Source organism: Notamacropus eugenii, chromosome 4 (assembly GCF_028372415.1).
Source record: "Notamacropus eugenii isolate mMacEug1 chromosome 4, mMacEug1.pri_v2, whole genome shotgun sequence".
Taxonomy (NCBI): Eukaryota; Metazoa; Chordata; class Mammalia; order Diprotodontia; family Macropodidae; genus Notamacropus; species Notamacropus eugenii.
The window spans coordinates 282465102-282482062 of NC_092875.1; the positions used below are offsets into that span (position 1 = coordinate 282465102).

The 16961-nt window shown below is 40.0% G+C and overlaps 2 protein-coding genes across 6 annotated transcripts in view; one reads left to right on the top strand and one right to left on the bottom strand.

The window, feature by feature from the left end:
• Positions 1 to 15164, bottom strand: part of TTPA (alpha tocopherol transfer protein) — a 118285-nt gene extending 103121 nt beyond the window's left edge. Inside the window, exon 1 of one of the 3 annotated variants that reach the window (XM_072604682.1) lies at positions 14820 to 15164. In XM_072604682.1, coding sequence (XP_072460783.1) covers positions 14820 to 14963 — 144 coding nt within the window. In that variant the 5' untranslated portion in view covers positions 14964 to 15164. The remainder of the gene's footprint in view (positions 1 to 14819) is intronic. The other 2 variants (XM_072604680.1, XM_072604681.1) reach the window with 2 other exon arrangements.
• Positions 15165 to 15316: 152 nt separating this feature from the next.
• YTHDF3 (YTH N6-methyladenosine RNA binding protein F3) overlaps positions 15317 to 16961 on the top strand; it is a 46464-nt gene continuing 44819 nt past the window's right edge. For 2 of the 3 annotated variants that reach the window (XM_072604677.1, XM_072604675.1), the window contains exons 1-2: positions 15317 to 15651; positions 16135 to 16159. Coding sequence is in view for 2 of the 3 variants with exons in the window: in XM_072604675.1 (XP_072460776.1) it covers positions 15628 to 15651; positions 16135 to 16159 (49 nt within the window). In the remaining variant the exon portion in view is untranslated. The remainder of the gene's footprint in view (positions 15652 to 16134; positions 16160 to 16961) is intronic. The other variant, XM_072604676.1, reaches the window with a different exon arrangement.

Sequence of the window (16961 nt, forward strand, 5' to 3'; positions counted from 1 at the left end):
AGCTGTGTAAAAGTTAGCTTTCATAAAATCATTAGTGAACAGTAAGCAAAAATGAGAGACTGAGGACAAAGTTAACAATAACAACAACAATAATGGCTAGCATTTATACAGTTCATTAAGGTTTGCAAAGACCTTTATCTCATTTAATTCTCACAGTACTGAGGTAGGTGCTAATATTCTCATTTTATAGATTAGAAATCTGAAGCTGAATGAAGTTAATGATGTGGCCAGGATCACACAGCTAGTTAAATTTAAGACAAGATTTGAACTCAGGTCTTCCTGACCTCAAGGCCCAGCGCTCTCTTCGCTATTTCATCTAATTTAATTATATATCAATTATGAAAAAGAAGTACGGCCATGAGTTTTAACAGGTAAATAGTTACCTCTCACTATTGCTCTAACCACCTCCCAATCAAGTCAGACTTTGCCCAGCCCTCCCCCTACCTTAAATCCTAAAAGTAGGAGGAAGAAGAGAACAAAAAAATGATTCTAGTTTTAAGTTTTGAAGATCAAATGCAGATTGAGACTTTGAAAAGCAACGGTGAGACAATGAGTCAGCCAATCTGACTCAATCCAAGAAATGCTGGTTAAGGGCCTCCTGCATACAAAACATTAATATAGTTGCTGAGGGAGATGGAAAAATAACAGATGTGATGTGACGGCCCTTAAGAAGCTTACAGTTCAATAAGTAAAGATCATAATACATAAATATGACAAGAAAACAGAACAAAGTAAATGCGTGAAAGAGGTACAGAGTACTACTACAATTCTGTGGATTGAAATTAATTTTCAATGGGAATGGAATTGAAAGGAGAGGAGAATCATGGAAGTCTTCAATGGAGGTGGCATTTGGTATGGGTTTTGAAAGAAATCTAGCTAGCTCTTTATTCGTGGCCTCCTTTGCTGGCTTATCACCTATATCATGCCCCAAATGTTGGTGTTCCCCAAGGTTCTGTCCTTCTTCTCTACACTCTATCTCCTGGTGACCTCAACACTTCCCATAGATTTATAAACTCTATGCAGATGACTTACAGATTTGTATTTCAAGGCTTTATCTCTTCCCTGAGTATCAATTCTGTATAATATTGCCTACTGGACATTTCAAACTGTGTATCCTAGAGAAATTTCAAACTCAACACATGATAAACAGAACTCATGTTTCCTTAGATTTCACTTCCAAACTTTCCTATTTCTATCAAAGGCACCACCATTCTTCAAGTCATTCAGGTTTATAATCCGTGACTCCTCACTCTCCTTCATCTCAAGAGTCTAATCCATTGCCAAATCATTCTGCTTCTACCTCTATAACAGTTTGCATCCATCCCTTTCTTCACATATAGGCACAACCTAAATTCTGGGCCTCATTACCTCTCACCTTTCTTATTATCTTAAGCTATTTTATCAGCTTCCTAACTGGTCTCCCTGCCTCAATTCTCCTCATTCCAGTCTATCTTCCACTCATATGCCTAAGTGATTTAACTTAATCACATTTCTGACCACATCACTCTCTACTCAAAATTCTTCAGGGGCATCCTGCTGCCTCTAGGGATATATATAAACTCCTCTGTTTTTTGAAGCCCTTCACAAAGCTAGTCCCAACTTATCTTTCCTCATTAAAAATATATATTTTATGATCCGACCAAACTGACCTTCTTATGGTTGCTCATATGATAACTATCTCGTGTCTCTGTGCCTTTCTTTATACTAGCTGTCACTCATTCCCTATATCTAGAAGGTAATTCTTCCTCAGAATACCTCACTTTTTTCAAGATGGTGCTGAAGCACCTTTTTCTACATGAAGTCTTTCTTAATCCTAACTGTTTTCTCTCTCTGGTCATTGTATTTATTTTGCTTTTATTCTCTACATATGCATATATATATTATATATATCTATGTGTATATATATATATATATATGTACTTCAGAGTAGAGACTGCTACATTTTTTTTTGCCTGGCACTTAGTGCCATAAGTGACAGAGTAGTAGGCACTTTAATAAATGCCTGTTGACTGATTTCAATGGGTAGAAACAGGACCAGGAACATAAACCAATCAATAAACATTTATTAAGCACTTACTTTGTGCCAAGCACTATGCCATGTGCTGGGGATACAAAGAGGTAAAAGATGCTCCCTGGCCTCAAGAAGGTTACAATGGAATGGAGGAGACAAGATGCAAACAAATATAATATAAAGCAAGCTATATACAAGATAATTAGACAATAATTAACAGAAGGAAGGCACTGGAAGTGAGGGGTTGGAGAAGGCTTTCTGTAGAAGATGAGATTTTGGCTGGGATTTAAAGGAAGCCAAGAAAGTCAGTAGTTGGACAAGGAAAAACATTCTAGGCATGAGGGACAGCCAGAGAAAGTGTCCAGAGTTAAGGGATAGAGCAGAGAAATAACAATAACAATATATAGCCCTTCAAGGTTTATAAAGGTCTTTATTCTCTATTTATTAATAAAGATTTATTAAATACTTTTGCTATAGGCCCTGGGGATAGAGAGGCAATAATGAAAATGTCTGCTCTCGAGATATATTTTATTCAAAGAAAAACATGTACTCAGAATATAAAACATATACAAAAATACAAAGTAATTTTTTTTTGAAGGACAGTGAGGAAGGCACTAGCAATGGAGGTAGAGGATCAGGAAAAAACTCGTGTAGGAGATGTCACTTAGGATAAGCTTTGAAGGAAGCCAAAGATTCTAAGAACAGGAAGTGCTGAAAAGGAAATTGGGCATAGGTACACATAGCCAGTCTCTTCGCACGAGCCTATAAAGCTATTAGAACAGCCAAACAGGGTAGTGACTGGAGATCTGCCAAGCAGTTAAATAGGAATTAAGTGCCATTTCTGAGAGTCAGAGAATGGATAGTGTGATTTTTAAGTAACTTAGAGGAATTCTTTTGAGAATTATTAGCATAGAAAGCAGTCTGTGAGTCCTCCTCTCCAAAAAAACACGGAAGGCAAGGCCGAGCTGTCACCTAAAATGGAGTCAAATCAGGGAGCATTCATTCTATTTACCTACCATCTTCAAAGGAGTTGCTGGGATACACTTCCACTCTGTCAAATCTCACCGCTACTGATACTGAACACCTGTTGCCTCTTATTCTCCCACATCTTTGTAATGTTCAGTCTCTAGTTACCCAAGAGTTCTTTCATGCCCACCTGCCTAAGTTCCACCCTAGTCTTCCAATATTCTGTCTTAAATTCTGGTTCCATAATTAACCCAGTTCCCTTCATTTTAAACCTTTTCCTCTTGTCCTTCTTCTGTCTTCTGGTACTTAAAGAAATCTGGCTCCTCCCTCCCACCTCCACGACACATCTCCTGGCCATCTCTTGCAGTAACAGTTGCAAGTTTTCTCATCCTCCAACTGCTACTGTAATATTCAGATTATCTTTATACTGCCATTACTCATCAGTTTCTTCTTCAGGTTCAGTCTACCCAAATTTATCATACAACACAGACCTTGTGGTAGTTACCTGCCAACTCTCAGGTCTTTCTCCCCGTCTTCACAAGAGTTCATTACCAGGCTGAGCATTTCTGCTCCATCTCAACTACAGCCCTTCTACCAGTGTGATTCAACACATATGCTGATACTCCCTCAAACATTTTGGCCTCTTAGTTCCTCAACTCCTATAATGTCGATGGACCTCCATGTCACCTCAGTCACACACCAGGATGTTTGCATCTCTGATCTTAACATTTCCTACAAGGGTTCAACTTCTGTGACCAAGAACTTGGAACAGATTACTAAATTATAATCATGCCTCTTACTTCAGGTCTCTCTCATACCTTGTTCTTCCTATATCTATTCTTAATGCTCTCTATGACCTTCAATCCTTCCACCCTGCTCAGTTCATTCCCAGACTAACATCCCTGTTCTGGCTTTGCTTTCTTCCTTTCTTGAGCTTGAACTTCCAGGTAAGCAGTTCAATTTTGGAACGCCCCTGCTCCCTTGCTCCATCACTGCTCATGTCTTGCTAAACCAATACCTTGAATTATTCCCACTGTTTCCTCCTCCTCTCTTATGCATATGCTGCCTATGATACCATGAACTATTTTGTCTCCTCTATATACTGAGTCTACATATACGTACATATGACTGAGTTATGTTTGGTTCCTGATGGCTCAGAGTGAATGAAAATAGCAATGGGTCTCCCCCTCCCAGATTTTTTTTTTTTGAGTAGGTAAAAGAAGCTATTCCATACCTCATTTCTTACCTAGCCTTAATCACTGGACGGGCATGTATTTAGTCAAACTGAATCTTGTTAAAGACCTTAGCTTAAAAAAGGCCAAGGTCTCCCACTACATAATCTTTTATCTTGCCACTGGAGCCAGATGACTCCAGAGGAGAAGGGGAGGCTGGTTACTTTGCACAGCCCTGAGGCTCACTTAAATCCAATTCACTTTTGCAAGTCTTGGCATCACCTTCCTGATGTCATAGTCCTCTTCAAGAACAAACAACATCAAATATGCTGTTGAATGGTGTGAGAAGAAATCACAATGATGACAACAGAAGCCAAGACAAATTTAGGTTATCTAAAGTTAACTGAATCCTCATAGCAACAACACAATTCTTATACTCTCTCTAATTGATTCTCTCTGTCCTACTCTCCACAGCAGCTGTTCCAATCTCACATCACTCCCAGCTCTCACAGCTGAAGTGTTCACTTTATACTTTACTAAGAAAACAGACCATTTACTGAGTGCCTTCTTCTTTCCTTTGCTACATTTCAAATCCCTCAATATAATCCCTGATTTTCTCCTCCTCTAGTCTGAGCTTTGAAGGACAGGCTATTGTCATTTACTATTCAGGAGCATTTGACAGTACTGACCATATTCTCTTTATGGATACCTTCTGCTCTCTGGGCACTCCTCTTCGTCTAACCTCTTTTCTAAAGCTCTTTTGCTTATTTATTATCACATCACACTCCTTAACAATGTACTCCCAGGCTCTACACGGAGCGCTACCTCTTCTCTCTCTAACATATTCACTCAGGAAGCGAATCAATTCTCATTGGTTCAAATGCAGAAGCCTCTCAAATATTCATAATCAGGCCTCATTACTCATCATCAATTACCTACTGCACACTTCAAATTAGGTATTCCAGAAACATTTCACACTCAGCTTGTATTAAACAGCATTATCTTTTCCCCAACACCTGGGGATTTTCTTATTTTGCCTCAGATCACCACTGTCCTCTAGTTACTGACATTTACAATCTTGGTGTAAACCTCAACTCTTAACCTTCTTTAACTCCAAGTATCTCTTCCATTGGCAGGTCTTTTTGTTGCTTCCTCCATATCTCTCTAGCTGTGGTCCTCATCACCTCTTATTAATAGTAGTGAAATAACCTCCGGTGGTCTTTCGGTCTCAGTTCTTTCCCTCTCCAATACACACCACTGCTTAATAAGGATTTTTTCCCCCTTAAGTAAAGATCCTATATTGTTACTCCCCTATTTAATTCCCAGTGGCCTCTGGAATCAAATATAAAGTCCCATGTTTGCCACTTCTAACCCATCCCAGTCTAGCTTGATCTGTATTTCTAGCTTTATTGTAACTCACTGTCATGCAATTTATGGTACTAACCACCTGGTCTTTTTATTCATATAGAATATTCCATTTCCTGTCTCCAAGCTTTTGCACAAAGCTGTTCCTTATGCCTGGTATGTATCCAGTCCTCCCCTAGAAGTTAGAATCCATTTCCTTTAAGACTCAATTTAAGTACAACCTTCTATATGATGTCTTTTATATTACAGATAGATCAAATATATGTAATTGAATTATACCCTTGGAGGGCACTTTTTTACATATCCCCCATCTGACCCTACAATACCACCACACACATGGAAATTACTTTTTAAAAAAAGAAGGAATGGGTTGGGACAAAATCAAATTCTAGCCATCTTTTGAGATTCAATTCAAAATCTACCTCTTCAAAGACTCCTTCACTGATTTATTGTCCAGTCATGTCAGATTCTTTGTGACCCCACTTGGGATTTCCTTGGCAATGACACTAGAGAGGTTTGTCATTTCCTTCATCAACTCACTTTACAGATGAGAAAAATAGGGATAAGTAACTTGTCCAGGGACTCACAACTAGGGTCTGAAGCCAGATTTGAACTCAGTAAGATGAGTCTCCACTGTACCACTTAGCTGCACCTACATTTCACTACTCTAAGTGATCTTCCCCCTCCTCTAACTTCAGCTAAAATATAGGATGTACCACATGAGTAAATGCTTAATTATCCACTGTATGGATTTATTCTTTGCTTAGTGCTAGTTTATTGAATTATATTTTAATTTAAGAATTATGTCCTGCTACTATATCATCTAAGATAGTCATGAGTGCACAGAATTTTAGAATTGGAAAAGACCTCAAGCACTATTTTCTGCATGAAATTTTCTCTATTCACCCCAACTGCTACCTTGTATTTAACTATTTCAAATATAGCAAATGAGAATACAAATGAGGTAAGAAATAGTTTGGGGGGGAAGAGGTGGGGCAATTAGCAAGATATCAAACAGGGCCTGCATATACTGGCAATTATTTTTTAATGTGATTGATTTTGCTCAATTTTTTCCCTCTTCCTTGTTTTTAAATAGAATTGTTATAAGGGATGACTCTCTGAGAGGGAGGAGGAATATTTATTAACTTCATATTTATGCCATATACTTTTTTATATATTCTCCTCTATCAGAGTATACGTTTATTCCAAATAAGGACTGTTTTAATCTTTGTATACCTAGCACAAAGCCTGGCATGTTGAAACTTGTTGATAATGATCAGACATACACACACACAGAATTGCATATATGTCTTTATGGGGGTGGGGCTGCAGTGGGGAAAGGGGAGGGAGGAGGAAGGAGATAGAAAGGGATGAGGAGGAGAGGGGCAGAAGGGCAAAGGGAAAGGGGGGAGGAGAGCGACTCTTATTTAATCAAGAACTGTGTGAGGTGCTGGGGATACAGAGATAAAAATAAAAGCCTTTGTCCTTAAGAAGCTCACATCCTATTGGGGAAATAATGAGTACAAATAAGTAAAGAGAAAGTAATTTGGTGGAACGGATGGGAGCTCAAGGCAAATGAGAGAATTGGGGAAGGCAGTATATAGGAAACAGTACTTAAACTGAGGTATGAAGAGAGCTAGGGATTCCAAGAGGCAGAGGTGGGGAGAGGGAACACTCTCGGCAGGGGGAATAGTGTTATAAGCAAGAGCAATAAACCAGTGTATGTAGAAATTAATAGAGTAATATGTAAAAAAGTCTAAAGGAATAGTTTTATTTGTCCTTCTTTTCCATAATGTGATAAATCTTTTGTTTCCTTTAAAGATTCTCAAAAAGTGTAGAAAATGTGGATGATATTCAATATGCACACTTCACTAATATTTAACAGTAAGAGATGATTAATTTATCGGAAGAATAAAGTTTTTTACAAGGAACAGTTTTCTGGGTAATTTTTTCAGGCATTTTCTATACTCAATTCCAACAAGTAATACAATTTAGTTCTAATATTCAACATTCTGAGAAACCATACCCTTTTTTTCAACTTGTGGAAATTATTTTTGAATGACAAAACTTAAAAAAAAACCCCATTTCATTTGTGCTACTTGCATCAATTTCCTTATGTAATCTACATCCATTTTTTTCCATGATAGCTATTAAAAAGTCTTGTCATACACTGAGGCAAAGAATTCCAGATTTAAAATTTTTTAATATTACAATAGATGTATATTTTTATTGAAAACATTTGTAGAAATCCAGAAGGCCTGAATCTCATTTAAGTCACAGATATGTTATATTCCTGGAAATGATGCTGTAGATTAAATCAGATTTAACTTCGGAAGCATCTGAATAAGATATTTTCTAAATCTTTACTGAAAACATTACAGATACCACTTAGTGAATTATAAATTATATATTATGTATAAAATGCCCAACAAGGAAACAGATCAATAACAATTAAATTTTTCTAATTATGTAATTCTGATCTACTGTATAAGATCATTTAATAAGTTAAAAAGGTTTAGAGCTATAAGGGTCTGAGAGCCTGTTCTGAACAATCACATCATTTTAGAGATGAGGAAAATAAGGAGTTTAGAGATGGGAAAACAAAAGATAATCTGAGATTTACCTAAGATTACCGAAATAAATAGTCCTAAATTTTACATACGATTTTGACTACATTAGGAAGTAAAGGAATACCACAAGGGTTATATAGAGATTTCTATGGGCAAATTTTGGTAGACAATTTTGGGAAGACATAGGGCCACTGAATGGTTTTTTGAGAAATGGATTATTTCACTTTTTTGAATTTTCGTGTAATAATCAGATGCCTCAGAAATCAAGTTCTTGATCTTTCTGTGCTAGTCCTTCAGTTGCTATTTTACCAGCACTTGCAACTTTACTTAACACCTTGACAGCACAAGCCCATATCTCATTTTAAAACTTATGACTCAAGCCTATCACTACATTTTAAATTACTTCATCCATCACTAGATGGTACCTTACAGTATCAAAAAATCTCAATGTCATGGCTGAATTTCAATCTGAAACCAGAAAATCAAAAGCTTTTTACCTCTCACCTGTGACTCTACATGTACTGCTTTAATATTAAGGGCTTGCAACCCTCACTAGAATCCTGCTTTTTTCTTTTGTCAGTCATTTTAAAAAAGACTACAACATGTTGATATGTGCATGTATCTGTACACACACACACACACACATATAATTGAGGTTTTTTTAAATTAAAAGGTGACTTTACTTAATAGTTTGTTGTTTTTTTTTTTTTGTTATTAAAAGAAATTCCCTTTTGGAGCTAGTTTTCCAAACACACAAGAAACTCAGTTTCATTACCTTAGATTACAAGATACTACCCTTCCTCCACCAATGCCAACAGTGAAGAAATCCACCAGGGAGGGACTATGTTCATAGCAATTCAGAAACTCTGGAAAGATGAGCAATGGGACCACAATGGGGACTACTGAACAAGAAAATACCAGAAAAACATAGTGTTCTAATCAAATGAAATAATTTATGTAATTTGCTTTTGCAAAACTTCATTTCCTATACAAAATGTAGCTATCATTTCTACGTTGCTGTAAGTGGATATAAATTTGAAATGCCTATGGGATTAGGTGGATTTTTTTTTTTTATTAAGAGTGTGGTATTAACTTCAAAGTAGTATAAGATGCCCCAAAAGTCTAAGTATGCTACTGAAGCATAAAACTGCACTAAGACTTTTGGGATAACCTATATATCAAGTCTATTTCTTTAAATGATTGGTTGATAATGGAGAAAGCAAGTCAACTGATTTGAGAAAGGAAAACTAAAGCAAAAAATGACATAATCAGGACTTAGAAAGATTTCAATAGGTTGGACCACTATGTTGAAATGACAAAATTTACTTCATTATTTCAAGGATCCATAATTTTACTATCTTGAGTACTTCCTCCACTTGGTACAGTTTATAACCCTCCACAACTTGAGTCTTCAAGTGATGATGTGGGCTAAAAAATTCTTCACCCTGCAGTCAGCTTGGATGATGAGCTCTTGGGTATAGACATACAGTTCATTACTAGGTCCATAACAGAAGTTCTTCAGGATGACAGGCCCTGACAGAACTTAGACTTTATTAATATAACCTTTGGGAACCTAGTGTCGCCTATGGTATCAGAGTAGGAATCCAATAAATTCAATTTAAGAGGAATAAATGTCAAGCACTACCTTAAGGTTAAAAAACAAAACATCATATATACAGATACAGGATTAGGAACAACTGGCACGAACAGTTTATGCTAAAAGATTTGTAGCTTGCAACTAGTTGCTCACAAGCTTTATTTCAGGGGCCCTTTAACCTTACATGAGTAAGCAACTCTAAGTGCCATAACCCACAAATGATTCACTTCCCTCAGTATAAACTCGGACATTCCCCTACTTAACCATACCTCCTAAAACTTCAATGGGTCCTCCATTCCTCTCCAGAATCTTCAATCTTTCTCTCTCAACTGGTTCCTTTTCTATTGCCTTCAAATATGTCCAAGTCGCCCTTACCCTTACAAAAACAAACCAACCCTGCACTGGATCTTAAAAAAACTTCACTAAGTCTGTCATCCTATATATCTCTCTTCCCTTGAAAAAGTTATGTTTATTCAGTGCCTCCACTTCCTTTCACTCACTCTTCAACCCTTTTTAATTTGGCTTTCAACCTCTTCACTCAACCCAAACAACTTTCTCCATCATTAGCAATACTCTCAACTAACAAATCTGATCATCTTTTCTCTATAACACAGCTCTAACCTATTTGTTGCATTTGATACTAGTAATAACCCTCTTCTCCTAGATACTCTTCCAATCTGAGTTTTCATTATACTTCTGCCTTCTGGTTCACCTCCCGCCTTTCTAAACACAGTCTACTTTGCTACCACATTCCCTGTGTTATGCCACCTAACAGTGGGTGTTCCCTAAGTTTCTGCTCTGGATTCTTTTCTTCCTCTATACTCTTTCTCTCTGGTAACCTCAAAAGTTTCCAGAGGTTTAACTGTTTAATCTCTATGTGCTATGTCCCTAAGCTTCAGTCCTGTACCACCAATTGCCTATTGAATATTTCAACCTGGATTTCCCTCAGACATCTTAAACGCAACATGCCTAAAACTAAACTAAATACCTTTCACCTAATCCTCCCTTCTTCCAAACTTTCCTTTTTTTTTTTAAAGGTACCATTCCCCTTCCAGTGTCTTAGGTTCCCAATCCTTAGAGTTATACTGGCCTTCTTTCTCCTTGTCTCTCTTCTCACATATCCAACTAATTAGCAAAACTTGCCATTTCTTGAATGAAAGATGCTAGTATGACATCTTTCATACCTGACCCTCTTTTCTCTATTCACTCGGCTATTACAGGGTCTCAACACCTCTGGCTGAGATTACAACAGCTTCCTAATTGGTCTCCCTACCTCCAGTCTCTCACCACTACAATTTATTCTATACACAACTGCCAAAGTAATTTTCCTTAAGAGCAGATCTCACTATAACTCCCCTAATCAACTAATTCCAGAGGTTTCCTACTGCCTTGAGAATAAAATGTAAATTAAAAAAAATAAACTGTTCAGTTTTGTATTTTTATTTTGACATTGCTGATGACACACTGAGTTTTTGGGACACCACTTTCTCCTGGTTCTCTTCCTATCTGACTGATCCTTCTTAGGCATCTTTGCTCAATCTTCATCCACATCATGCTCTTTAACTGGAAGTTTCCCATAGGTTTGGTCCCAAGCCCTCTCCTCTTCTTTTATATTACTTCAATTAGTGATTTCATCAGTTACCATGGATTTAATTACCATCTCTACACTAATGATTCTTAAATCTACCTATCTTGCCCCAACCTCTCTTGCTGACCTCCAATCTCACATTGCCAACTGCCTTTCAGATATCTCAAACTCTAAGTCCTGTAGATCTTAATCCAAAACGTCCAAAACAGAATTCATTATCTTTCCCTCTAAGCCCTCCCCACTTTCTACCTTCTCTATTGTGGTAAAGAGCAACACTATCCTCCCATCCCTCAGGCTCACCATCTAGGAGTTACTTGACTACTCGCTATCTCTTACTCTCCTTAACCAAGCACTTGCTGAAGCCTGTGGGTTTCACCTCTCCTCTGATACTATCATCACCCTGGTTCAGGCCTAGACTACTGCAGCCTGCTGGTGGCTTGCCTCTTGTCCCTCACTCTAACCCATCCTCCATTCAGCCAAGAAAGTGGTTTCTTAAGGTGTATGTCCAACCATGTCACTGTCTTACTCAATAAGTTCCAGTGACTCCCATCACCTTCTGGATGAAATACAAAATCCTCTATTTAGAATGCAAAGGCCATCATAACCTAGGCCCCTCCTACATTTTCAGTCTTCTTAGACCTTATTTCCCACTCAGTACTCTTCTATCCAGTGACATTGGTCTATGAACAAGAGATTTTCTCTGGCTTCCCAATATCTGGAATGCTCTCCCTACTCCATTCAGCCTACTTACCTCTCCAGGTATCACGACCCAACTATAATCCCATCTTTAACTGGAAGCCTTCCCCAACCCCTCTTAATTGTAGGGCATTCCCTCTCAACTATTTCCTATTCATCCCACACAAATTTTGCTTTGGATATGCTGTTTTGCATTTTGTTATCCCCATTAGACTGTAAGCTCCTTTAGGACAAGGTCAATCTTCTGCTCCTTTTTGTATCCCCAGAGCTCAGCATAATACCTGGAACATAGTAGGCCCTTAATAAATGTCTGATTGATTGAACTATTTTTCTCCATTAGAATGGAAGCTCAATAAGAGTAAAAGTTGCTTCATTTTTTTTACTGGTATCCTCAGTGCCTAACACAGTGAATACTTGCTGATTAAGTCAACATTAAATGTTTGCTGAAACTGAATTATATAGAATCAAGGAAGGTGATCATTATTAGAAGATAGTGAAGTAACTATAAACCATCTCCTATATGGAATGATTAAAGAAACTGAGAATGTATAACCTGAAAAAAAATGGGAGATAGAATAGTTACAGTGAAATTTAAAAGTAAAAGCTGTAATAGACAGGTGTTACAACAGTTTAGCTTAATTAGAACTATTAATTTTACAAGAGAGGTAGAATTTAATTAGGAAGAGGAAGAAAAACAAGATCTGCCTAACAATGGCATGGCTCCTAAGAGGGAAACGCTTCATTTTACTCCCCAAAGAAGTATTCAGTCTGAGGCTGGGTGATGAGAACAGAAATGTAATGTTTCACATACATACATACACACAACCTTAAAAGAATGTCAATGGTAACTGTTTCTCTTTGGAACAGCAACCCAGAGGGTCTTCCCCTCCCAGCTTGATTTTTTTTTTTTTCTAATTAAAGGGGCCATCCCTTGACTCACTTCTTAAAGAGATGAATGGGCATTAAAAAGGCCTTGCCTAAAATGGCCAAGGCCTCACATTGCATCCTGGACCATCTCCAGGCATCCTGTTGAATATCTGCTCACTGGACCCAGATGGTTCTGGAGGAGAAAATGAGGCTGGTGACCTTGAACAACTCTGCCTTACTCAAATCAGTCAACTGCAAGTCATGTCATCATTTCCTTGATGTCAGGTCCTCTTTGAAAACAAAGGACAAATACAACAATAACAGAGTGGAATCTTTCTACTGAGTAGGAAGACTAGACCCAAATAACCTAAAAGATCCCAATCTAAATTTTTTGGGGTCTGTTATATTATGTCAAAGAACAGCAGAGCAAAATTGTTTAACTATGCTTCTGTGCTACTCAACAATCTGGTTTTGGTAGTTTTACTTATTTTCACATACTATTTAACAGGAAAGTTATGCCAAAAACTTTTTATATTTTAGAGACATGATATTTCCATTATTTTGTGATAGAGGGAAAAAGCACTATTGTCTTCAGTCAATAAGAGTTGGGTTCCAGTTCAGCTATATTTACACAATCTTGGGCAAGTCACTTCATCCCAACCAATGACTTTCATCAACGAAATGAGGGGTTTCAAAATAGATTAGAGGCATTTTTTCTAAAAAACTAGGTCACACAACTAGAAGGTGTGGGTATCACATTATTCTTCTTACCAAGGACTACTATTCCAAGCATGAAACAGAGGTAGCTCAGTCCTACTAGTCTGACTAAAGTCCTTTCATACTGGATAACTAAAAAAATCTTTTGCCAAAAATGGAAGAGGGGGAGGTGTGCTGCACAAGAATCAGGCAGACTGAAAATTATATACTGAAAGTTTGAAGAGCAGGAGTTTATGATAACTCAGGGACTAACCATCATAACTGCACTCCCCCCAACTCCCACAAACAACACACAGACAGACAGACAGACACACACACACAGACACACAGACACACACTAAACTTACTACCTCAACTTTATATTTACCCTTATGGCACAGCAATTAATACAACAAAATTTTCACTGACCCCGGCCCAAGAGGAGGTTTACTAATTATTGATTTTACAAATACCATCTCTGCTGATCCTCAATAGGACCCTCAGGAAGTAGGTGTCATCATTATCATCTTTTTACAGAAAGGAAAATTGAGACTGAGAAGTTAAGTGATTTGTCTCAAATCACACAGCAAGTAAGTGTCGGAGGGCACATGTGAATTCCAGGCTTCCTGCCTCCCAGTTGAACGCTTTATCTACGGCACCCCCGGCTGCCTAAAACATACAGAGAACAGAGTAAGAAGGCTTAATAAGACGGCCGAGGACACACAGATTGAGCATCCTTGAGACATACACACAGAGGGAGGTTCAGAGTGTATCAATTCAAATTCACACGGTGCATTTTCTTTGCGCAGGAACCAATTGTACTATTTTTAATAATCACGATTTCAAATCCATTAAACCACTCCAGGGCTCGAGGCCTACTAGAAATATTTTACAGGATTATAGTACAGGCCAAATAAGAGAAATGATAAGAAGATCCGTTTACCTGCCAGGGAGTGCAACACAAGTGGTGGTTATCATTAACACAAATCTTAACGGGGAAGAAGCAGGAGGATTAAAGAGGGTAACCCCATTTTCTTTAAGAATTACGCCATGCAGAAAGGCTTTCTTTGTTTTGTTATGAACACAGGGGTCCAATGACAGGGAAATGGGCTGGAGCACACAGAAGGTCTCCGGAAGCACCCATTACTTTATCATGAATTTGAGGGACCATCAGAGCATTCACCCCACCAGCCCCGGCGCCCGCGTCCCTCAGCACTGTCCCGGGGGCGATTTTCTCAGTCTCTAATAAAGAATTTAAAGGGATGCCCTCCCCCAGGCTACACCCACTTACCCGGGGAGCAGAGGGGCTGGGAATGGGGGAGGGAACCCGAGCCGCTCCTCCTGACGTAGCTCCAGCGGCTGGACCCACGACCCCAGGCCCAGGCCCCGCTAACAGGCCTAAGCTAGTGACGGCGCGGGCCTCGCCTCGCCTCATAGCCCTCGGGTGACCTCGCACTGCACGCAGGGAAGACAGTCAACAGACGCTGCCCCGCCCGCGCGTGCGCACCAGGCCGCCACGTGCCTCGCCCACAAGCCTCTCACAGGCTTCAGTCTTCCAGCTCTCCTTCTTTCCCGGCTAGGAGGAGCGTGTTAGTAAACCAAAGTCCACCCTCCCCGCCCCGGCCTCACAGAAGGGTAGATCGGTTTCTGCGCGTGCGTCCTTATGGGACGCGATTCTACTTCCGCTTCCGGAAATAAGGCCTTGCGGAGCCTCTCTCACGTGATGTGGAGGTGGGGAGGAGGAGCAAAGCTTGGTGGCGGGAGGGTGGAGGGAAGAAGAGAGGTCAGCGCGGACGTCAGAGTAGGGAACGGAAGGTCAGGGCTGCTCGGAGCGGAAGTGAGACGGGGAGTCTGTCCGCCATTGTGGACCCAAGAAGCGGAGTGCGAGAGAGAGAAGAGGAACGAGCAAGCGGAAAGCAGGGGCCCCTCTCCTCCGTCTCCCCTGTGCAAGCCTCCTTTCTTCCTGGCCTCGCAGCCGGCGGCGGCGATAGGGACAATCACTCGGCGGAGGGCGGCGGCCGACGGCGGGGAGAGCAAGGGGAGAGGCCCAGGCAGCGGCGGCGGCATCAGCGGCAGCGGCTCTCCGGTTGCGGTAAAGAATGTCAGCCACTAGCGTGGATCAGGTGAGGAAGCTGAGGCCTCCGCCCGGCGAGGCCCCAAACTCAGGGCTCCACGTTCGCGTGGAGACCCCGGCTTCTCTGCCCCGCCGCTACCGGCCCCGTAACGGTGCTGCCCGCCCTCCGGGCTCCAGCAGCTGCCGGCCGTGCAGCCGCTGCTCGGGGCCGGAGCCCGCCGGGGTGGAGGCGCTGGGTCCCGGCCGCAGCCACAGGCGGAGTTCGCGCGTTCGGTGCTGAAGTGGACAGAACTGCTGGGCTGTGGGACTGAGTCTGGGGGGCCCTGTGTGGAGACTAGGCGAGAGCTAGGGGATTGGTCCGGAGTGGTTGGTAGACGGCTTAAAGATGGTGGAAGGGTGGGGGAGGGCGGGGGGGATGCAGGCTACGCCAATTAGTTAAAAGGAACTTGATTTGGTGATTGCTTTGATTAACACGCTTTTCCCCCTCCTTCCTCTCTCCCTCACTACCACCGTTCTTCATCTTGTTACACAGAGACCTAAAGGGCAAGGAAATAAAGGTGAGCGTGAATTGTTTTTTACCTAAATATTGTTTTCCTGTTGGGTGAATCTTGAGGCTGGAGTGTTGCTTATTTTTTCCTTTTTTATTTAAACGTGTACTTTAGAAATGTACTAATCAGACTAAGGGCACCTTTCCTAAAGTTCAGATACCACCCAGGCTTTCAGCATTTTCCCGCCTTGCATTCACTTTTTGCAGAACAGATTTCCGATCCATATTCTTTTTTTTTTAAGAGAAAACGATATTTATGGTCATAGTGATAATTCTCAGTTGGTCAGTCATACATATGGTGTTATGTAACTAGGCCACAAAGTTTCTGCACTTTGTATGTAGACAAGTTTGTTCTTAAAGTCGATGTTTGACATCTCTAGATGAATTGGATCAAAGTTGCAGCCCACTTAATATTCAGCATGACATGTTAATGAAAATTGTTATGCTCTTCCCCACAAGTTGTAGGAGTCAACAACACATGAAAAATCAAAATTAAAGTAGCGTGGTATCACCATGTAATGGAATTTGTCTAGTGTGTGAATCAGTCCCCATGAGAAAGGTTTATTCTAATTTAGGAATAATTTGTGACCTAATAAACTTATGTTATTGGTGGCATGTATAAAGTGAAGGGCGTCCTTGAAAGTCTGACAATCAATATATATTACTGGATATATTTTTTCCTCTTAGAGGAATGTTTTCTTTGCTTATAACATGGTCTTATGCAGTCAGCTGTTGCAAACATGACAATCATGTGACATGAATAAGTATGGAAAAATAACACTTTTTAAGGGAAGAGGATCATTTAAGTGATT